A 24,402-nucleotide genomic window follows, 5' to 3' on the forward strand; every position below is an offset into this window, starting at 1 on the left:
GGAGATTAGTGAGGAGAGAGTTGATAGATTTAAGGCAGGTGGTCCCAGTGCGATAAGGCATCTGTAATAGAGGAGTGGATTGGTATGATGATTTGCACATCATCGGCATATAGGTAGAATTTTTAGTTTGAGATCTGAGAGGAGTTGGCAGAGCGGGGTGAGGTAGATATTGAAAAGGTGGAGGAGAGGGAGGAACCCTGAGGAACCCCATGTAAGAGAGGATAGTGGGCAGATGTGGCATTACCTATTTTTACAGAGAATTTTCTGTTAGAGAGGTAGGAAGAGAACCAAAGAAGGGCTAAGCCTGAAATGCCAATATCTTTTAATTGGGTGAAGAGTGGTCATGGCATATGGTATCAAATGCGGCCGAAATATCGAGGAGGGCAAGAATGTAGCTGTTCCCTTGGTCCATGCCTCTGAGGAGGTGGTCGGAGAGAGTGAGGAGGAGGGATTCCATGTTAAAATGTTTACGGAAGCCAAATTGTGCGGTGTGAAGGATCTTGTGGTCTTCAAGGTAGTTGGACAGTTGTGAGTTGACAACTCTTTCCATTATCTTGGCTATAAATGGGAGTTTCGAGATGGGGCAGAAATTAGCAGGGTCCTTCGGGTCCAGAGAGGGTTTCTTAAGGAGGGGTTTGACCACTGCTAGTTTGAGTGTATCTGGGACTATGCCTGTGGAGAGGGAACAATTGATGATGTCAGATATAGATTTAGCAATGGAGGTCGGAATGGAAAGGAGTGCTTTGGTGGGGATGGTGTCTGAGGGGTGGGAGGTAGGTCTAAGCTTTTTTTAGGATAGATTCAACTTCTTTGGTGGAGGTAAGCTCCAGAGTGCTTAGGGAGGCAGTGGGAGGGTCAGTCCCTGATGGTGTGGGGTGCAGGGGGTTGGTGAATCTGGAAAGGAGGTTCGCTATTTTATTGTTGAAGAATTGTGCCAGTTCTTCAAATTTAGCGTGTGCTTCAGAGTCAGGAATCGTGTGTGGGATAGATTTGGTAAGGCTTGAGACATAGGAGAAGAGTGCTTTGGGGTTATATACGTATTGGTGGATTTTTAAGGCATAGAAGTCCTTTTTGTGTGTGATTCTGTAGCAGTGAAGGACTGATTTGTAGCTGGAGGTATGCTGGGGAGTGGGGTCCTTGCGCCATATTCGCTCTTTTTGTCTCAGTTTATTTTTCATAGTTTTTAACTCTGAGGTGTACCATGGGTTTGAATGTTTGGAGTCAGAGTTTAGTATGTGTGTGGAAGCTGGGCAGAGTTTGTTGGCTATCTCCAGCATGAGATTGTGCCATGAAGAAAGGGCTGCATTGGGGTTGGTACAGTCAAGTTTGGGCAGGGAGATTGCTAATGCTGAGATGAGATCAGTGTTGCAGGACTTTCGAGAGATTATGGTGGAGTTCTTGTCAGTGTTGCTAGGGGAAGAAGTGTTAATGGAGAAGAGGGTTTCAATAAGGAAGTGGTCAGACCAGGGGACAGGTGAGCAGGAAGAGGGTATTGACGGTTGGAGACCGGAGTTGGTGAAAATCAGGTCTAATGTATGTCCAGCTTTATGTGTGGGGGATGTAATAAGTTGTTTGAATCCTAATGCCAGGAGGAAGTTTAGAAGGGTGTCCTATGAAGATGTTAGCAGAAGGGAATCGACATGGAGGTTAAAGTCTCCTAGGATGATGGTAGGGGTATCGGAGTTGATATTATCAGCAATGAACTCAATCATTGCTGGAGGTTAAAGTCTCCTAGGATGATGGTAGGGATATCGGAGTTGATATTATCAGCAATGAACTCAATCACTGGTGAAGGGTTGGATTCTAGAAAGGCAGGTGGGTAGTCCAATAGACTAGACATACTTGTAGTTTGGATGACTTGAAGTGTCCGATTTCAAGCTTAGGCTGGGCGACTAACTTGCGCGCGCCGGCGGGCTGCCGGCATGCCATTCCCCGGCCCAGGGGCTGGTTCGGAGGCCTCGGCCATGCCCCTGGAACACCCCGGGCTGGCACCATGCCCACAGCCCTGCCCCCGGGACGCCCCCGAATGCCGCGCCACCCCCGACACGTCCTGACGCCCCCCAAGCAAAGCCCCAGGACTTACGTGTGTCCCGGGGCTTTGCACGTGCCGGCGGCCTATGCAACATAGGCGCGCCGGCGCACAGGGCTTTTAAAATATGCCCCACTGTTTGTACTATCTTACAGTAATATTTCATAGTAATTTCCAAAATTTACCAGCATTAAGTGCACGTAACATAGGGTAAATCTATTAACAATGCAATAGCTTATATTGTAGCAATTTTCAAAAGCCTTTGAAAATTGCTGTAGTATGGGGCAATTTTCAAAAGAATTTACACAAGTAACTGTAACTACTATTGTAGCAATGTTCAAAAGCCATTTGCCCATGTAAAGTGCACTTACGCAGGTAAATCATATGGACAATTCAATGGTATATAATGTAGCAATTTTTAAAAACCCACTTAATCTGGTAAAGTGCATTTACATGTATAAAACCCATTTTTAAGCAAGTAAATGCTTTTGAAAATCAGGCCCTATATGTAGGGACCATTGTTATTAGTTTTTATTTTATTTTCCTAGGATTTTCAATGTTATAACAATAAAGGTCAGTGGAAAATGACTGATATAACACAGAAGAAAAATTAGTGGGAAAATTTATTTTTCTACTGATTTCCTTTTTGTTATAATATTAAAAATCCCAGGCAAATAAAATAAAAACTGAAAATGAAGGTCCCTAAATATATGCTATTGAATTGTAAGTAGGTTTTACCTGTGTTAAGTTTAGTTAACGCAGGTAAATAGGCTTTTGAAAATTGCTATGATAGTATGTTAAATTTACATTTTGCTTTGAAAATTACCGTTAGTGATACTTATGCATTACACACAGATATATACAAATATGTTGTATATTTTAGATTTTTGTGTCGTATGTATGTATCAATATATATGCTATATGGTGATATGTACATATAAATGGCTGTTATAAATACAACTAGATACATATGTATAGTGTATATACACATACTGCATATCAAGAGGAATATCTTTATCTAGTAATTGACAGACATGGGCTTCAAACTTGTACCCTCAGTAAGGATTGTTTTTTCCATCTTGGGGTGCTGCTTTTCAGAACGGCCTTAGGCTACAGTACAGCACCTCAGATCCCCAAGGCCTAGTGCCTGGCTCCTAATAGCCATTCTCCATCTGTGTCACATGAACAGCTGACGAGATGGTTCCAATGTTGGATTTTGGAGAGCACATCCACCCAGGTTGAAATGCAGAGGCTGCCAGGGAGAAGTCAGAAGCCATTAATGTTTGTAAGGATTTGCCTTGCAGCAGTTCTTTGACATCGTAGGCGGGTCTGTGTGATGGAGCGTGGGGCCCGCTTTGTATAACTGATCATACCTCTGCCTCTGATTGTGGCCAGGCAGGTTTGTGATCCGTTGTCATTTACCTGTTTTGCGCACCTTTCCTACCACGAGCAGACGGCAGTGCAAAGGCAAGCAGGGACTTTGGGGGGGTCATGCCCGGCTGTTGGGGCAGATGGAAGGGGGCTGCTTTGCCTTGGGGCAGGTTGGCCATAATGAAGTGTCCTGTCAGGCTGCAAACAGCCAGGGTCATCTCTTCTGTGGATCACATTGCAGTGAAAATGGAAATGTCAATAAAATTAATCTGCTAGTTCGTGGCTGCTGCATTTTCCGGGCAATTCTTTTGTTTGTTTCTCTGGTGAGAAAAAGAAGGGCCAGTTCCATCCTTGTTTTATTTTGTTTTGTTTTTCTTTTGATTTGTTGTGATGAGAGAGGGAGGGAGGGAAAGAAGCCCGGATAAACCCTGAAGCCTTCTGAATCAAGTAGTCTGCTTGTAGCAGTAATGTATTTGTTTTAGTGAGGCTAAAGAGCTGCAAGAGGCCATAAGAGTGAGCCTGTGGATCTCCAGAATTCCTCAGGAAGCTGTGCAGCAGCCAGCCCCAGCTCATGCTACATTGGGCAGGCAGTTTATTGTTTTAGGCTTTCTCGGACAAGGTTTTTACTTAGCTTGGGATTTATGGCATTTGCTGTGCTAATGAATGTCTATTCTTAAATTACAAAACCCAGCCTCTCAGCGCAATTCCCAGATGTCCTTCCAGGACCTCGGCTTCTTAAACACCAGCAGGGAGCATAAACTCTCCATTCCTCTGTTTTCCTCTCTCGTGTGGTATAAGGAAAACAGCCATCTCGGCAGTCTCAGCACTTGCCTCCTATTCGTCATTTATTTTGCATTTGATTATGCCACCAGTCGGATCTTGTTTCTTTCCCCTTTCTTAAAGTTATTAGTTCAAATATTAATGCAGGAATATGGCATACATTGCCGCTTTTGATTGATGCCTTCCCCTAAACAGGAAGACGTACTCATATGAATTTTAAGAAAGCAGGGTCCTGCATTTGCCGTGCGAGGAGATTTTTTTCAGATACATAATTTAGATGCCCTCCAGGCAGGCTTTCAAGGCGTTTTTGCCAGAGGGCAAGAAAAAATAAGTATGACTGTTAAAAGTAAATGATTTTTGCTAATGCACAATTAATGCCAAGGGAAAGCAAAGACGAGAGAGGGAGATTTTGATGGAAACTTCTGATTAAGTCTGCACCCCTGCCTTGATGTGAAGATTTTCTTTGCAATGATAATTCTCATTGATGCCATGATGGGAAAAGTTTTTCTTTCATACGAATTATGTGTCCAGAGTTACAGAAAGTTTGTTTGCTTGTGTGTGTGTGTGTGTGTGTGTGTGTGCGCTCACTGGGGAAGTGACAGCATTCAGCTGATATTCTCGGTGTCACAATGTCTTGCCAGCTGCAGAAAGAGGCTATGATGGGGTTTGTTAAAATGGGAGGTGGCACTCCGGAAGGAGCCTTCATCTTAGTTGCAAGCTCAAATATCCAATAATATTTATTAGCAAATAAAGAAAAGTGGTTTTCTTTTTTAAGGTTGTATTCCTAAAGTGGAACGGAACCAATTAGACCAATATAGAAGGCTCCAAGGCTTTATGGTTCTGCAGGAGTATGAATGAAGCAAGAGAAAGAGAAGAAGCAAGGATCAGAAAAGTAGGAAACTCTCTAGAGGCAGAGAGATTAAGCTGCACTTCACAAAAGCATTAACATGTGAAATAAAAGCATCAAATTGGGGTGGAGTAGCCTAGGGGTTAGAGCAGTGGGCTAAGAACAAGGGAAGCCAGGGTTCAAATCCCCCTAATGCTCCTTATGACCTTGGTCACATCACTTCAGTTGTAAACTTAGGACCTGACTTCATAAATGAGGCCCTTAGACTGAAAGTTCTCTGGGGACAGAGAAATACCCACAGTACTTAAATGTAACTCACCTTGAGCTGCCAATAAAAAGGCATAAGCTAAATCAGCCATTCTCAAACTTTTTCCCATGGAGGAACCCTTGAAATAATTGTCGGGTCTCACGGGGCCCCTGCATAAAAATTACATCTACAGCTTTTGATCTCTTTTATTCACCTTATGTATGCCTAAAAAAAACGTTATTTTTGCAACTAAGAATGAAATGTACTTCTTTAATGTGAAACTTGCGCTTGTCTTTTACTGCCCAAATACTTAATTCTGTGTTGAATTTGAGATAAAGCACACACAGATTTTATCTTCAACTGAAATGAGATGCTTTCTGTCCTTTTGAAGCTTGTTAAACAAGAAAAAGCTTGCTCACACATGTAAAAAGTTGAAACCTGCAGCAAAATGTCCATTGCTTTCCTGTGAATGGCAGGATGGCATGTGAAGTTCAAAAAATGTTTGGCTTTTTTTTTCATTCATGCTCTCTCTGGCGACCTTTTGAGGAACCCCAGGGCTGGTTGAGAAAGACTGAGCTAAATGTGATATAAAATAGTGTGTGCAATTTCTTTAGCAAAAATTTGTGTGTGCTATTTACTGTTTTTCTCCACGTAATTTTACTTTTGTGAAGCACATTGCAAAATCATTAATATGTTACATAGTTATGCAAAGCAGCTCATTAACTATGTTCATATTAGCTAAATGCACAAAAAATTGTAAAACATTTTTATGCAGAATTTTACATCTTGGGGAGGTGTAGTCTAGTTTTTGCATGTGCTTTCTTGCAAAATAATCACCATAAAACTCATTTAAATATTATGTAATTGGACCAGTATTGTGAGAAAAGCTTCTTGTGGTACCGGGCCATTACTGCAATCTTTTCTGCAGTATAGGACATTGGCCCTAAAGACAGCAAAGACAGTTTGACTGGTACATTTACCATCTTAAAAGTGTTCCTGGAAAAGAAATCTAAATAAATAAAACTTGTCTTCCTGTTTTCCTGTCCTATAGCTTCACCCTCAGTTTTCCAGAATGAGGAATCATTTGTGTTTTTCGCAGGCTTTCTTAATTCTGTTACTATTTATGCCTCTACCTCCTCCACTGGGAGCTTGTTCCATCTATCCATGCCACTCTGTGAAAAATATTTCCTAACTCCTGTTTCCTAACTCCTGTTTCTGAGGCCAAACCAGGCCACAGGAACCTGGCATTACCCAAACACTAAGAAGATCCCATGCTACTGGTAAAATTGATTAATAGCCATTAATGGACTTCTCCTCTAAGAACTTATCCAAACCTTTTTTTAACCCAGCTACACTTACTGCACTAACCACATCCTCTGGCAACAAATTCCAGAGCTTTATTGTGCGTTGAGTGAAAAATAATTTTCTCCGATTAGTCTTAAATGTGCTATTTGCTAACTTTGTGGAATGCCCCCTAGTCCTTCTATTGCTCGAAAGTGTAAATAACCGATTCACATCTACCCGTTCAAGACCTCTCATGATCTTAAACACCTCTATCATATCTCCTCTCAGCCGTCTCTTCTCCAAGCTGAAAAGTCCTAACCTCTTCAGCCTTTCCTCATAGGGGAACTGTTCCATCTCCTTTATCATTTTGGTTGCCCTTCTCTTTGGTTGATGCATGAACTCTCAAATCCATGAACTCTCAAAGCCTGGTTCCTTTGTGGATGATTTTCCAGTTTGCTCTTGTGGTGATCTTGGCAGGACGACTGTTCCTGTGTAGTGTAGAATCACTGTAGTCTTCAACTTTTTAAATTTGTAGACAATATGTCTAATAGGATGGATGGAGCCCCAAATGTTTAGAAATGGTCTTATAACCCTGTCCAGATAGACGAGCATCAACTACTCTTTTTCATAAGTCCTCTGAAATTTTTTTTGACTGTAGCATGATGAGTTGCCACTAACTTTTATGGTGAAGACCAAATTCAAAAACTTTTGGACCTTTATATAGAACAGAAGGCCTAAACTCAGTTGCTCATTAGGGTGATTTACTTGTTATCTGTTTATTTAAGCACCTGATTCTATTAGCCAATTACATAATTGTGTTTCAAGAAACACTGAATTGTTTATATCCTTTTTATTGCATAAAAGAAAAGACTGGTTTCAATTAAACAAGGATATCCTGGTAAGAAGTTGTAAATCTCATTATTGTACCTGGGGTTCACAAACTTTTTCTCAGTACTGTACCTATTTAGGTCCTAAAATCTCACTTGATAAGGCGTATAGTGGAGACTATAATGTTTTTATAGCCGTTCTTTGCATTATCTCTATTTATACCCACACACAGGTGTGATGTCTAGAACTGGACACAATGCATACAGATAATGCCTCAGCAATGAATTGCATAGAGAAATTATCACCTTCTTTTCCCTGCTATTACTGCTGGATATGCTTCTCTGTTTGACAACCTAAAGGTCATTAGTCTCTGATCCCTCTCCTGTTTGGTAGTACCTCACCCCCATCACACTCCTTTTCCATCAGTTTCTGCACTACAAATGAATTATTTGACACTTTTTTGTAATAACAATGGCCACACTTTTGACAACAAACCAAACTTTCTTAAATGTCTTTAATCTTCCACTCTCTCTCATTGTCAAATCACTTCAGTTTATCACCATCCTCTATCACTCAGCTGGTCTCTAGCCTACTTTACTGCTTTAGAACTTGTCTCCAGGCTGTCAGTTTATATGTGAGTCTCTTGTGTGTTAGAGACCTTACTGTAATTTGAATATCCATCCAAATCAGTATACTTTATCTAAGTTCTTGATTCTTGATTAAATTAATGACATATGTTTGATATGACCTCCACATAGTGAACCCTTGCAGGCATAGATGCTGTAATGAACTGGATTCAAAATATTCAACTAGCCTGTCCTCTAGTAGTGATTCCGGTAACTTTCTTACCACTGAGGTCAAGTTAAGTAGCATGTACGTATCATTTTCTCCTTATTCTTACTTTTAAGATGGCTGACTCTGTTTGCCCATCTGCAGTCCTTTGGAACCAATGCTGTCTTCAAAGAATAAATTGTCAGTGAAGTTGCCAGGAGCTCTTCAAGCTCCCTTAACATCTTTGGATGTATCCTATCTGGCGTCATTACTTTGTCCACCTTCATTTTTGTTAGTTATGTCCCAATTCTCTACTTTATAAATAGGCTGGGCTCCGTTTCCCTTTCAGATATGTTCCAGTCTGTTGTCCCATTCCAACAGCAATGGGGAGAGTAGGGATTGTATTTCTTGGTTGGGGTGACTTTGTCAGGGCAGTGTTTGAGAACCAGTGGTAGTGTAGAAAAGAAGAGTGAGATTAGAGAACAATGAATCTGGTCATCCCCCTATGTATTCCAGAAGATGGAGTAAAAGTGTCACATGTTAGGACTTCTTAATGTGTTTAGGGTTTCTCACACTGGATCCTAGAATTGACAAAAAGCTATTGCATAACATCAGACATCCAATTAGAACAAAATGAATGATATGAGCCTGTGAGAGATGTATAGAGTCTGTGTTCAGAGAGACATGGCTACTAATTTTTACATATTCCTATCAGCAATCAAAATTAATGAGAAAATTTATGAGTGTCTATCATAGCCAGATAAGAATTTCATTAGTATCCTGGTAATTGTTGAAGCTGTGGTTTGCTTTTGTTATTCTTGGTTACTATGTGTGCTTTTTTTTCCCCCTGCCCTTCTTATCTTTCAGGGGATGGGTTAGACAACAGTGTAGCTTCACCTGGTACGGGGGATGATGATGACCCCGACAAGGACAAAAAGCGTCAAAAGAAGAGAGGCATTTTCCCAAAAGTCGCAACAAATATCATGAGGGCATGGCTCTTCCAGCATCTCACAGTAAGTTATTCTCAGAAGCTCATAGTCCCTAACTGCATGCTCTCATATTATGCTGATAAGAGCTTTCCTCTGGTCTTACTAGTCATGTATCACTGTTCCTTGATTGATTGATTGATTGGTTGGTTACTATACATATTTTGGAATGCTACCAAATTGCAACTCTGCTTATGCTGCACAGACTTGTGGAATTTGACGAGGTTAGTCATGGATGGTGCTCAATCTGAACGTCAGTCAGGGTTATATCAAGAGCTGGTACAAGCTGTCTTTGTCAGGTCAAGATAGGAGGGAAAAGGGAAGGGGGTAGACTTCTCTCTGGCTAGTACAGAGATTGTCTCTCAGCACCACCCATTCTATAGAGGTAGTTTGGATCTTTATAGCACACAGATCTTGTGAAAAAACAATAGCCTGAAAAAATGAAGAGCTATAGCAAATGTCTAGTCAAAATATTCAAGAATATGAAAGAAATCTTTATGAATAAGAGGCAAATGAAAGGAAGATGTACATAGTAATGCTATTATCATATGTGTATTTGTTCTGTAAATATCCTGATGTCTGAAACTGAAGATGGCATTGACTTATTCTTAGGACTAATAGAAAAGTCTGTTGGGATATAGTATAGGTTGGAATGGAGAATCAGTATGTGCAGGTTAGTGATATCAGGTATTAGTAGGATGTAGTATTCTAGTCCTCAGGAGAAATGTTGCCGGCATAATAATGAAAACAGAATGGAACAGAACACTGTCTGAATGAATACCCCGACTCCTCATGTAAATATATGTGTGTGCACATTAAATTGTTATTTTTTTATGTTGATGTTTCATATTTTACAGCAGAAATATATTGTACCTTTTTGTAGGTGATATTACCTGCAGCTGATGACCTTCAGCATCTTCATGCCCTTGCTCACTAGCTTTTTAAGAGACTTCTGTTTTATTTAGTAATTTTACATAATTAATTGCCATGAAAAATCCATAAAATATATGAATAGCGCTAATGGGACCTCTGCTGTGATAGTCTCTTGCCTATATGTCTTTTGTGTAAGAACAGCAAAACCGAGCTTTCCTGATACTGAAAGCACAAGAAGTTTCAGCATTACACTAGGTGGATTTTGCAGATTATATGTACATGCAAGGGGAGGGTTGAAAGCTTCAGAAAATATGGAAATTATTGCTGTTTTATTATTTTTTTTTTTTACAACAGCATGCTGCAATGATGTGTACTTGCACACAAAATGCTAGTATTCAAATGAGGGTGTTGTGCATATGGGTGATCCCTTCCAAATGCTTTCTAAGTGTGATATAATAGAGGAAGAAATGCAGAGAATAAGCGGCTTGAGACCCTGACCAGATGGCTGTGCATTTCTTTGCACAAACCTAGTACACACATTTGCTGCAGCGCTGCTTTGATACAAGCATGTGCAAGGCAGAGTATACCCACCATGAGATGGAATCGGTCTCGGGTGGCAGATGCAACATTCTTTTCTGAGAGCAGGCTTGGAAGTGTGGTGCCTGAGTTCAATAAGATAGAGATTAAAGTTACTTTACTAGCTGTTGCTGAAAGTCCATTATTTTAAAAGCTCACCATATTCACCTCTGGGGGAAATGGATTAAGTATGTGGGGAAAAAAAAAGCAACACTTTCAGTAACAATCTGCCTGCTGTTTGGAATTGGTTTTATGTGTTGGTGTTCTGTTGATTGTTAGAAGCTTCATTTAAACCTCAATTCTTCTGCAATATATCTAGCTACTCGTCTGCTGTTAAACTGAAAAAAAACTACTAAGCGGCCAAATGACTCCCTTTGCTCTTATTGGTTATAGAATTATGTCCAACCATTCTGTGTGGACTGATGTGGAAAGGAACAAGTAATACAGTAGCTCTGATAACCAGCTGACTTTCCCTTCCCAGTCAGCACAAGAACATGCCTGGTTCAAGGACTGCGTGTCCCTTATTCGCTTAATTGAGTGCTTACTGAGCTGCTTTGCTCATTGGTAGAGCATCTTCCTCCCCTCTCAACTCCCCACAATGGGGGAAGGAGAACAGAACCACGTTTGGAAAGCAGGTATTGAGATACAGAGACGTTATTAGTGAACTGGTGTGGCTAGTCCAGGCCTCTGGGGTCAGGATTAACGGGAAGTAGCTGTGTTTTCCTGGAACAGCGCTCTAACACTTGCCTCCTTGCTCCAGCCATTCCAAAGGTCAGGTACCCTGTACCCACTTGGCTCTGAGGAATTAGACAGAACATGAGTTTCGGGGCTGATTACTTAATCAAAGGCAAAATAATGAGTCCTAAGCAAATACTGACTAATTGAAAGGGTTGTAAATCCATTACATATTGGTCCGGGATAATCAGGAGTATTTAATCACTTTTATCTATTCAGGAGCATTGAAGCTGCAACAGCAAGCCCTGAATCTTGCCATGTGCTTATTATTCTCTTCATTATCAAAATTACTTCACAGCTGTTCTTTGGTACTTCACCTCAGTTGGAGATTTAGTAACCTGGAAATGTTTTTCATTTAGAAGTCGAGGGTAAGGGGAGGTCTGCAGCTTTTCTATCCTTCAGCTTTAGCTTAATATTAGAATTAGGCAGAGGAACTGATGAACCCACGGATCTCAATACCATTCCCTTTACACAACTCCACAGTTCCCTTTCTCTGGACACAACACTGCCTCCTTCTTCCTGTATAGAACCTTGCCCTTCTCTCTCCCTTTACACAGCCCTGTCATGAGCGAGTTAAAGTAATTCCTTTTTGTCTCACAAGACTAGTCCAAACACATGGGAGTTTGCCCCCTTACCAGCAGATGGAGACAGAAAACAATTAGATTGTTGAGCTTCCCCTGTACAGCATGCATTGCAGCCTATAGCCAACCAGTATTCTGTCGCTAGAAAATGGTAGAGGTGCAACTCCGTGCAGGTGAAGACATTTGGATGAAATTGCTGTTGAGGCTACTGCAGCTTCATACTGAGGACTGAAAACTTGTGGCAGGCATTCTATTCAAAGAACTTGAACTGCAACAGAAACATATTATGTCCAGCAAGAATCACTCACACACCCAAATCCCAGCAAGACATCCCTTTTCTATCATTACGCTATGGTCAGAGTACTCTGAAAGTGCTGCTAGACCCCAAGCCCATGGTTCCTTTTATTAACTATAAATCTAAATGATAATCATTTAAGGCAGAGTTTCTCAATGTGTGTGTTATGACACAAGAGTTCAAAGATGTGTCACCATCCTCTGCCAAGCCCAGCTGGATATTGTAGTCTTCTCCTGCTCCACCGGCGCCTGGCAAGACATGACCAGCTCCTTCACTACAGTGGCATTGCCACCCCATTTTCTTTTGCCCATCCCCTGAGACACCAGTAGGACTACGGGGGGGGGGGAGTCAGATTGTGCTTGCAGAAAAGCTGTGGTGTGGCCAAAGAAACAAAAATATATAAAGCAAGCACAGAGTCGGTATATAGCCAACAGTGCTGAGGTCCCTTCGCATGGGTTTCCTAAGTAACAGGAAGCCCATGTGGTAGGAAAGGGCGGGGTTGTTTCAGGGCCTGAGCACTGTTGGCTGCAGATAGGCCCCAAGTTTACTTTATATTTTTTGTGGGGGGTTTTTGGGCTGCACCGACCTTTCTGCAAACGTAGTTTGACTCCCACTCCTTCCCCCTTTAGTCTCTGGGGTCCTCCAGGATCAACTGAACCAATCCAATTGAGGGAGGAGGATCCAGGATGGGGCCATGATGAGAAGAAGCTGGGCAAGGGGAGATTCTGGTGAGGTAGGGGAAAAGATGGAAAATGCTAGGCTGCAGTGAGAGCGTGAGAGAAGATGCTGGGCTGGGGTAGGGGAGAGTTAAGTAAGGGGGCATGCTGAGCTGGGGTGGGGGTAGTGAGGCGAGATGCTGGGCTGGGGTGGGGGAGAGAGTGAGAGAAGATTCTGGGGTGGGGAGTAAGGGGAGATGCTGGGCTGGTATGGGAGAGAGACAGTGAGGGGAGATTCTAGGCTGGGGTGGGAGGGAGATAGGGGACATGCTGGGTTAGGGTGGGGGGGGGAGGAGTAAAGGGAGATGCTGGGCTAGGGGAAAAATCAATGTCAGAGACAGATGAAGACCAGAGGAAAGAGAAGAAATAGAAAATGGGAAGGAGACTTTAGAAAAGGAGTTAGAAGGTAAACAAGGGGAAAGCTGAGAACCAGAGACTGGGACCAACAGGATTGAAAAATAAAATGTCCAGACAAAATAAGGTAGAAAAGAAAAGGTTTTTTGTTGTGGTTGTTGTTTTTTAGTGACTGGAACATGTTAGCTTTGGCAGCAATGAGCATGTCTTATTTCTTTGTACTCTTGCTCAGTAAAGGAGAAAATGCACATTTTTTGTTCTCCAGCATTGCACTGCATGTACAGTTTAGCTTCTTGGGGGGGGGGGGGGGTTTCCTATTTTATTTTTTTGTCTGCATTTTATGTGTTCATTTATTCTGCATTTAGGGAGTGTCTGTCTGTGTTCTGTGTGTCTGTGACATAGGAGAAGGATTCTGCTATTCTGTAGTTAGTTTCAGTGTAGGGATCTATAGCCATCCAGCTTGTTCTTTCCTCATAGGAGATGTATTGGTATTCTAGACCTGGTGCAATATTTGCATTGCTGCCAGGCCTGGATTTGTCAATAGGCACACTAGGCTTGTGCCTAGGGCAGCAGAAATTGGGGAGGTGGGGGCAGCAGGCTAGCTGTTTAGTTTCACAATGTAATATAAAAGATGAACATTTTTGCCAATTTGCTTCAGAATTTTTACATTTTTGCCACAGGATCTATCCCTTAGCTGCCACAGGAAACTAGGGGGGTCACTGCCTTAGACCTTCTGCCCCCTATTGTCCAATCTTGGGGGAGGGCAGGGAGGGAAAACGGGGATGACGGGGACAACAGTACCAACAATACCTAGGGGCACCTAAATCCGTCACTGACTCCTGCCTTTTCATAGGTAGAGGCTGTTGATGTGTGAATCCTGGGAGTTAGTGCTGTTTTGGTATGGCAGGATTGCTATGTATGTGCTGAGTGATTTTTCTAAGGTTTTGTAATTCACAATGTGCTTGGCAGTGCAAGGAGCAGGGATGTGCAGAGGGACCGCATACGTTACATTCGGTATTCGTATTCGTCGGGGGGCATATACGTTGCATTTGGCAAGGGGGGCCCCCGATCCATTCATGTGTTCCATTCTTATTTGTTTCCAAGCTAAAATTTAATTAACTACAACCCCCCACCCTCCTGACCCCCCCAAGACTTGCCAAAACTCCCTGGTGGTCCAGGAGCCATCTACTGCACTCATGCCGTCGGCTGCCAGTATTCAAAATGGTGCCAATAGCTTTTGCCCTTACTATGTCACAGGGGCTACCAGTACCATTGGTTGGCCCCTGTCACATGGTAGGAGCAATGGATGGCCGGCACCATCTTGTGCTCCTACCATGTGACAGGGGCCGACCAATGGCACCAGTAGCCACTGTGACATAGTAAGGGCAAAGGCTATCGGCGCCATTTTGAATACCGGCAGTCGATGGCGTGAGTGCAGTAGATGGCTCCTGGACCCTTGCTGGACCACCAGGGAGTTTTGGCAAGTCTTGGGGGGGTCAGGAGGGTGGGGCTTTTGTTTAAATTCACTCCTTTAGATGGCCGAATAATTCGGTGAAGATTTGTTGTATTTGTGGGAAATCGCGATACGTTTTGCGACACAACGAATACAACGAATATGGCCCTATACGTTGCAGATTGCCAATACGTTGCAAACAAATGCACACCCCTAGCAAGGAGCTTGTCTTGCTGTTACTGAGGTGACACCAGAATCTGAATATGTTTTTATCATGGTGAATTGTAAGGTGAATTATTCTAGTTCTGCTCTGTATAGACTCCAGACTTCACTCCCATATAGAAGAACTGCTCGAGTAATGCTATCAAATAATTTTAATGGCAGTTTTACGGAGTGGTTGTAATGACCAGAGTTTTTTTTTTGTACAGAAGACTCTCAGGACTTTTTCTATTGTCTTTTATAGCCGTTTAGATAAGTGAAGATTAAAACTTTGTGAAAAAAATAAAATATAATAACTAATTTCAATAACAGCTTGTAAAAAAATGCTGTTAAGAATATTACCTTTCCTGTGTATCATTTTTAACAACAATAAGAGTATTTACTTTTTTTCTCTTTTTGTAAAGCTGTAAATTGTAGTTTGTAGTGTGTCGTACACGTGAGTATTGCTCGGCAGGTGTGTCACCATAGGAAAAAGGTTGAGAACCACTGCTTAAGTTTAAGGCACCAGAGACTCTTATTATAGTTAATAAGGTTTAAGCTGCTCACAGAATATGTGCCGAAGAAATCCCCTATTGTCACGGATACCCTTTCAGAGGGTTGCTGAAGTCACTGAAGATGGAAACACACATCAGGACAGTTATAGTTGCCATACCTACTATAACCAGCAAACTGGACCAGGCTTGAAACAGGACGATATGATGCAATCAGTCCTAGTTAGTGTTGGGTGTGGTTGGTCTAGATACATGCGTGAGGTATGCAACAACATTAGAGACTTTTATCTGGTACAGGGTCAGTTATCAGAATGTCATGGCCACTGCATTGTTATTCCCACATTCAATGAGGGAGGAAATTTATAATTGCAGACTTGAAGGACACCTGGGCCTTACTAAAAGCAGTGAGAGAGCAAGATCTACAATATAGCGCCCAGGGATCAGCCTTGACACAAAACCAAATGTTGAACGCTGCAAGTTCTGTCAGGTCACCAAAGTGACTCTAAAGAACGAACCTACTTAATGACAACAGCATTCCCTGAGAGACCATGACACCATATTGCAATAGATATCTGTGAAGAAAAATGATCACGAATATCTTGTCATTCCAGATCATTTTTCAAGGTTCTTGGAAATTCTCTATATGATTGATGCCAAAAGTAAACAAGTAGTGATGAAACAAGGCCATTTTTGATCATGTTGGTATATTTGAAATATTTGTGACTGATAATGGGCCACAGTTGGTTAACAATATGTTCCTGTAATTTGTGTCCGAATATAAAAGGGCTGTAAATTCTACATATGTTCTTAACCACAAGCTATTACAACCTATTGTGAATACCTTTTCACTGACAAATCTCAGTGAAAAGGACCAATCGGGAACAACATTTGCTAACAATTTAAAATAATGAGGCTGGGAGGAAGAAGATTTACAGTCTGGAAAGGGAGGTTTTATCATACGGACCTTGGATTCACGATTTCAGGTACAGGATCCCTGGTTCCGACCCTGATCGCTTGGCCCATCGGGCCAGACCCTGGGCGAGGGAGCTTAGGTCCTGCACGCCCGATGCCAAGGACGCGCTAGGGATGCACAATTTTCCCTAGCGCGTCCTTTTTAGCGTGGCAGGCAGGTCATTTAAATATTAGATGGGGTGCCCAGAAGAGGCGGTCGGGTGCACGTTAGGAAAGCGGGCGCTCAGCATTGCGTGCCCGTTTTCTACTCGCCGTTATTGCATCGACCTGTTTGTAAGCTTGTGGTCACTTGCTATTGACAACCTTCAGACTGTGCTCATCAGCCTGGGTTTTGTCCTTAGAAAAGTCCTTCCATTTGTGTTTGGTATTCCATTCCCCCCCCCCCCCCCCCCCCCCGTCTTCTACGTTCAAAGCCAGTCTCTTGGCTCTGAAGTGGTTGGTCCTTTCTGTTTTCCCAGGTATTGAAAGATTTACCACAGCAGAATTCCTGGGCCAGAAACTCTGTGTCCTATCATGCTTCCTCTCTGACCAGTTCAAAAAATCTGGAGAGATTTATGATGCAGAAGAAAAATACAGAGCCTGTGTGTGTGACTGTGGCCAAGAGAGATGTGATAATGAGAGGAAATATATTCCTGTAAAATGTGGGCTCCTGACCCTAAATTGCAAGAAGCCACAACTTGTACCACTAAGGGAACCTTAGCCCAATTGTCTGCAGTAAATTTCTATGCCAGGAGGAATGCCAGCATCCGAGGCATTCCTTCATTACCCCTCTGGATCCCCCCATTATTGGCAGTGCTCGCCCTTCTCTTTTGTGCTGCCTGCCCTGCTCTTGTATTACAATAATCCCCTCAACTCCCCTTTTTCTGAGGGGTGGGGTTGAGCTTGTTTTTTTTCTTTTCTCTTTTCTTTCTTTTTTCAAAGAAACTAATTGAATTATCTCATTATTTTAATTTGTTAAGCAAATGTATTTTGCATCTCAGGATGTGTTCTTAAAGAAGGGGATTGCTGAGGGTTCTCCCCCTGAATAGGCCATTGGTACATTTTGACATTCATGCATTCATTAACCTGGGGGAGAGGGGAAGAAAATAAAAGAACTTTGACTGTATTTTTTTTTTGTCAGACACCCAGCCAGCATGTAGCTGGCTTTACCATAACCTGCAGGGGTCTTTCTACATATGTTCTTAACTACAAGCTATTGTCACATATTCTGAATACCTCAAAAGAACAAAAAAAAAAAATCAAGTCCATAATAAAACCAGAACCAACTGTAGCAATTTTTTACTGTTAGTCTCAATGTGGCAAAAATCAACTTCTGGTGTTCCTATAGGGGAGGTACTCTCCATGAGGACACTTACAGGTCCTGCATCATCAACACTGATTTTTTTTTTTTTATCATCCAGGGAATTTCTAAGACAGCAGAATACTTAATGCCTTGTTAGGTAAAGTTCTCACATACCATGACCCTGTTGTCACTGGTCACTTTGCTGGGCCTGTGCCTGAATAGTCTTGGTTGTTTCTGAGGCATGCTTAATCTTATTAGACTTTTCTGCTGACCCTGCCCCCCACATATTGTTGTAAAAGCATATATTTACATTTTTAAGATAAAAATATATACCGTCAGATCCCACTTCCAGCAAAAGAGGCACATTGTCACACTACTGGTGATGTTCCAGTTTAAATTGTATCAAATAAATACAAACATACAATGATATTAGCCATGGGATGGGTTGTTTCATTATCAGAGCTCCATTTAAACCAGAAGCCAATGGCATCTCTGCATTTAAGATGTGAGTCATTTAAGATTATGAGTCTTTTCTGTACTCAAGTATGAGAATGCTGCTGGAAGGAGCATTTCATTCTTCATTGCTAGCAGCATCTCTGACCAGCTTCTCTGGTTTCCTGTGTTTGCATTTTTTTTTTTAGCATATGCAAATAATGCTTGGTTAGTTGGCAGAGTAACCGGGATTCACATTTGTGAATTTGGTCTGCTCGGTTGGATCATTAGCTTTCCGGACTGATTGTTATTCCCTAGAAGGTCTCCCAAGTGGAAATCTGCTTAGCGAGGTTCTCGTAGTGAGCTTTGGGAACAAATGACTATGAGAAGAAAATATATGTATTAATTTTCCAGGAAACAATAAACAAAATATCAAATAAGTAGTGATTTTTTTCTTAGACCCTAAATATGTATAATCTTTGAAATCTTAGTGCAAGTATAGCATGTACATGGCTTCTCTCTTGCTAAGACTAACAAACTGATCCCCATCTAAGTATTTGAATCAGCAGCATGCAAGCCCCATAAATGATTTTTTGCCCATGTGTACAGAATACAGCAGTGTCCAAGGTAAACTACTGTTTCTCTATGGACATATGACAAAACATGATACAGCTATTGAAACTTTCTTTCCCCTTATCCTCCTCCTCCCCTCACCAGCACTGACTTGAGAGATACTCTCTGTCTGACCTAGAAATCCATTCATTTTTTGAATCCTAGTCATTTGAATTTGTTTTCCAAAATGGTCTGAATATGCCAGTCCGTCTTTTCCAATGTTGTTGTAGCCTAGGCTCAAATGTTAACAATACGGTGGCCTTGCTTTGAGTTTCACCACTTACTGAGGTGACAAATGGCAAATAACGTCCTGCTTTTCCTGTTCAGAGGTTTTGGAAGCTCTTTTGCATTGGGATTTGAAACCATCCAGAACGACAAAAAAATCTGAGGCAGAACTAGTTTGAAAATGTGTGCTTTCAGTGCTTAAGGATGCAATGGAAACTCCAAGTCTGCTAACATAAGTATATAAGTTATATAGCATAAGTATATAACATAAGTAACAATAGTATATACAGATTATGGTATCAGAAGGGGATACCTGACAATGAAAGCTGTTATTTGACTTCAAAGATAGTGGAAGAAAGAAAAAGTGAGATATCTGACCCAAACATTGAGTTCATTCAAAGCCTTGAAAAACTCCTTAAGCCAAGGAGGAGTCTTTAGTACTTTCAATTAGCCTCTTAGACATTTCTGCTTTCCTCTCTGAAGTGCTCCCTATTTGCCTAGCAAAGAACATATTTGATCATGGAATGAAAACAGGAAGTTCTCAGGCACAAAGGACACCACTTGGTCACATTAGTTTGCAACTGAAGGATCTCTTATTTAGTATAACTATAGGGCAGAAAAGAACTGGGCATACACACTCTCTCTCTCCCTCTCGCTCTCTTAGAAGCAAACTGAAAGATGCTATATATGTGCCTAATCAGAACCAAAGCCTGAGTAATAACTTGTATTACTGGTCACTTATGCCTTTCGTACAGTCTTGGACCTGCTTGGAAGCAAAGGGTTTTCCCTTGGTTTTTTTTTTTTTTTTAAGTTCATAAATTGTATTCGTTTTTTGGGTTGTTTTTTTTTCCCAGTCAGGCTGGAGAAGGAAAGATGTAATTTTGCTCCTCAGGAAGCTTCAGCAGCCATGTCTCCATTTTTTTTCAAAGCTGCTCAGCTTCACTTTAAGTATGCACACAAGCATCCATTCATCTTTGCATAAATGCCCCCTTGGTAAGAAGGACTTCATTTTATGAGTCTTGTTTTTTGCATCTATTTTACCTTCTTATACAATTTGAACAAAGAGGAGTTAATTCTGCTGTTCAAATTATAAATGTGCTCATTTTGACAAAAGAACTTATTAGAATCATGTACAGATTTTCTTGTATCTGTTGGAAAGCCTTATGTACTATTGCATTCATAGGGATAAAAGTAAAAATACTATGAGGGTTGTGCAGAGGAGGCCCTTAGATTAATTTAATTATTGCCTTCAAACTCCCCCCCCCCCCCCCCCCCCCCCCCCCCCACTGCTACCATGTGTTAGCACACCTTGAAATTTTAGATATCCTCTCACAACAGGAAAGGCTCCTTCAGATTCCTTTCTTCCCCAGGCAGAGGAAAAGAAAAGTGCTTTTTTTCGGTTAGTCTTCCCCCAGTGCAATCACATGTGGTTTTAAGCATTGCACTTAGTGTAAGGAAAATATATTTGGAGTAAAACATCTGTGACTTGTTCAAACTGAACCTTACCAGGGATTGTCTGAGTCTGTGTCATCTCTAGTTGATTACAGGAAATGATGTCATAATGCACTGAATAACAAAGCTCGGTGATTTATTTTCACTTATACATGCCATTCTTAACATTTCTGCACTGCTGTAATATGTTTTCAATTAACTGTAAGCCTGTTCATTTTTCCCCTCCTCTTTTATGTTGTATGTTGAAGGGGTAGGCAGTAGTAGTTTAGCAGGGCCGAAAGTTCAGGCCTAGTTAAGGCTTGCAGGCCCCATTTGTCATGTGCTTGTTTGAAGTTAGAACTCTGTCAGCACTCTGGTCACCCATGGCAACCCCCAGCACTGTTGGGCTTGTCACAGGCATATCTATGTAAGTTAAAAAAAATATTGAAATGTTCTGTAAAACCATCAGTCAAAAGAGCTGTTAGATAATTATAGGAGAGGCCTGCATTCTGTAGCGTCTGCCGATTTCAAACTTTCTGTGCATCCCCAGCTTTTCCAAAGAATGGAGGACAGAAGTCAGTTCTGTCTGCCATCTGTCGTCCTTTTGCTGTTTCTCAAATTAAAGGAGCAGTCCAACATTTAAATGAGCTGAAAGGAACCTTTTTATGCAAAGTGATTTTGGTTGCATTTGAATTTCTACTTTCACATTGTGTGTGGTGAAAAAAGAATCCTCACATTTACCCACTAAGCTTCTTTCTAATGTCACTAGTGGCCGAGAAAAAGAATGGCAGCTACAGGATGACTGTGTTTGTAACATCAGAGGGCCTTATTTATTCATTCAAGATTACTTCCATTTTGAGTAGATGCTTAGTAATTTAGAAAGAAGATGTTTAGCAGTTGGAAAGCTTGGAATAGTGCTAAGGTTCTGAGTTATGTAATCATTATGTACATCCAGTCATCGAGTGAAACAATAGTTTGAGTTAACATCCCAAAATTCCATTTATTTCTTTTTTTTTTCCCTTGTTGTTTTAAGTCTCAGAATTTGTGATTGTAACAAAGGCTGTCTCTGGTCCAGAAGTCAGTTCTCCTTTGTATCTCTCTCCCTTCCCCACCCCGCGCCAATGCCAATTTCAGTTTTTCAGGAGGTTGATAATCCATGATATGTAGTAAAACTATGCACTGCCATGTGATGGATTTGAAAATGAAGGACATACAAGTAAAGCATTACTGGAGGAACTGAGCAGGAAAATGATTACAAAGAATGTCTGTCTGTAGCACATAAAAATCTTCAGTAACCAGCATTGAGAGAAGGAGCAGGGCGTATTTTTTCCACAGCATCTCTTGTTAAATTGTGAAGCAATATTTTGCTTGGGATATACTTCACACCAAAGGAGACATCTTCTGTGTTTCTAAATGGCATGAGCTGATATATTGTCTGGTCAGTAGGTGTATGTATATATGTGTGTGTATATATATATATATATATGTGTGTGTGTGTGTGTGAATTATAATGTTTCACAGCCTTTTCAAACCCAAGGCACACCTACATTAACAAAAATGTGTGCCAGACTACCTAAAGCAGGCAATGTGGACATGGAAAGGACTAGTGGCCAAAAGAAGAGTTAGGAAATGCCTAAAACCCTACCAGACTCTCTTCCAAATTTTAAAACAAAGGGAGAGAGGGCAGAGATGTGGATGAACCTGTTACAGTGGACCCAGCTTTCTCTTTATACAAGTATAGAAGAAGGAAGTTGTTGTGGGCTGCCGTTTTGGTTAGTAACCTTGGCTGACGCATGTGGCTGCCAGAGATCTGCCATTACTACTGCTCCCATGACTCAGTGAGTCGCATCCAGTGCTCGGTGTGTGCACTCCCCATCTCACTCAGCCTGTGGACAAGGTAGAGGTTGAAAGGACCCAAAGGAGCAGGCTGAAGAGGAGGACGACAAGGAGATACTGTGTTCAGTAGCCAGTGTTCTTCGTTTTCAGTATAAAATGATTTTTCACCCCTAAATTCCTGGATTTTTCCAAAAGTGACATTTGGTTTAAACCGTTTTTCACCCTAATTTTAGGCTGATTAAAGAGTAGCTCCAGAACTGCAGATGCAGTGTTTCAAGTCCTGCCCTCCACCAGTGAAAGCGCTCACTCTCCAGTGCTGCTGATGTGCTGGTTCAAGACCTGCCTCCCCCTACCACCAAGCAGCCAAAGTAGCTTCTACTTAGTACTGCCAATGCAGCATTTGAAGTGGGTCACATCCACCAGAAGCACTTCCTGACCCCACAAAAAAGTACAGTGCTGCAGTGCACAATTGCCTCAGCAAGATGGTGCCGAAGGAAAGTGAAGATATAGCTGGAGCCATCACTAGTGAGGATGAATACTGTTGCAATGGGGGGGGGGGGGGGAGGGAGATTCTCATTGGGGATATGGGGAAAGAAAGGGACATGCTAGGCAGGAGATGGGGGTAGAGATAGGGCTGATGCTGATTGGGAGACTCAGCTTAATATTTTGTTTTCTGTCTATCCATCAAAATAAACTCTAATATTTACCCAGAAAAATGAGTCACATTTTCCCATGATTTTCTCCTGTTTTTGTTCTTGTCATAATAAAGCCTGATAAATTCCCAGGAAAACGTTTGAAAATAAAAACAAAAAATGAAGGTCCCTAGAAATAGCCAATATGTGTGCTGCAGAGAATTGGGGACCAGCTATCTGTGCCCTGGATGCTGCTCATTAATTACGACTCTGGGGCTCATGTTGTAGCTAGGAAGAAGAGGCATGCATGATTATACATGTTCTCAGAAAAGATCTCCTACACATTTAAGAACCACCATTGCGGTCTTGTTGCTGTTAGTTTCTAAGAGCAGAGCCCAGGGGCTGATCTGGTTGAGCCAGTTGTGACTTTTCCATGGCACACTCAATCAGATCTGAATGCACCCCAGTGTGCCATGGCATATTGGTTGGAAAACATTGATGTAATATATGTATGCATATATAGGTGTGTGTAGTTTATCTCTTTCAAATTAACTGGACTGAAGAAAGTGTAAACCTTGTCACAGAATTTCCAGTTCTCTGCCCACACTTGAAAATGGATAGAATATAATCCCATTTTCTCCATTGAATATCAAGTCCCACAAATGTCATACCACTCCAGTAGTTTTCAATGTTCTCATTCCCTCCAGTCCATTCCGAGAAGGCACTTATCTGAAGAGCCAGGCATAAAAATATGTGGGTATACCAATTCCGCACAGTTATCCGGTAAACTCAGATTTATCCGGCTAAGTAGTGGCATTTTTGCATTTATCCAGACAAGTTCTGATTTATCCAGCTAAGTCGTAGTCGGCTAAGTCAGATAGCCGGATAACTAAAAAATGCTACTTATCTGGCTATCTGATTTAGGGCCTCATTTTCCAAGGAGTTACCGCGTGCGATAAATTCGCGCTAACAGCCGTTAACGCGATTTGTGAATGCAAATTTGTAATTCAGCCTATATAAGAGAGAGAGAGAGAGAGAGAGAGAGAGAGAGAGAGAGCGAGCATCTTGCTATAATGTCTATGCCCTAGACAGGTATTTGTATCCCTATGAGAGGCCCACCTAGTAACTCGAGGTGGGGATTAGGTAAGAATGTAGGGGGTTGGGGCCACGTTCACATTCCACGTGAGACGTATGAACAGAACAGTGGTCTCTTGTGAAGATTTGAAGGCCTTCGGAGTGAGGAAGCTCACTCCAAGATGAGATTTGGACAACGTTCTCTCCACCTAGCTTGATGGACACTCTACCTGGGCAACAACAAGCTAGGTGGAGAGAACGTTGCCCAAATCTCTTCTTGGAGTGAGTTTCCTCACTCCGACTGCCAGCAAATCTTCACTAGAGACCACTGTTCTTTCCGTAGGTCTCATGTTGAATGTAAAAGTGGCCTACAACCCCCTACGCTCATACCTAATCCCCACCTCGAGTTACTAGGTGGCCCTCCCATAGGGATACAAATACCTGTCTAGGGCATAGGCACTATAGCAAGT

At 41.8% G+C, this 24,402-nt stretch overlaps 1 protein-coding gene across 1 annotated transcript in view; it reads left to right on the plus strand.

Moving 5' to 3' along the window:
- Positions 1-24,402, plus strand: part of MEIS2 (Meis homeobox 2) — a 680,512-nt gene that overhangs the window by 195,284 nt on the left and 460,826 nt on the right. The window contains exon 3 of the mRNA XM_029600205.1: positions 9,025-9,170. Coding sequence (XP_029456065.1) covers positions 9,025-9,170 — 146 coding nt within the window. The remainder of the gene's footprint in view (positions 1-9,024; positions 9,171-24,402) is intronic.

This window comes from Rhinatrema bivittatum, chromosome 4, assembly GCF_901001135.1.
Source record: "Rhinatrema bivittatum chromosome 4, aRhiBiv1.1, whole genome shotgun sequence".
NCBI classification, from domain to species: Eukaryota; Metazoa; Chordata; class Amphibia; order Gymnophiona; family Rhinatrematidae; genus Rhinatrema; species Rhinatrema bivittatum.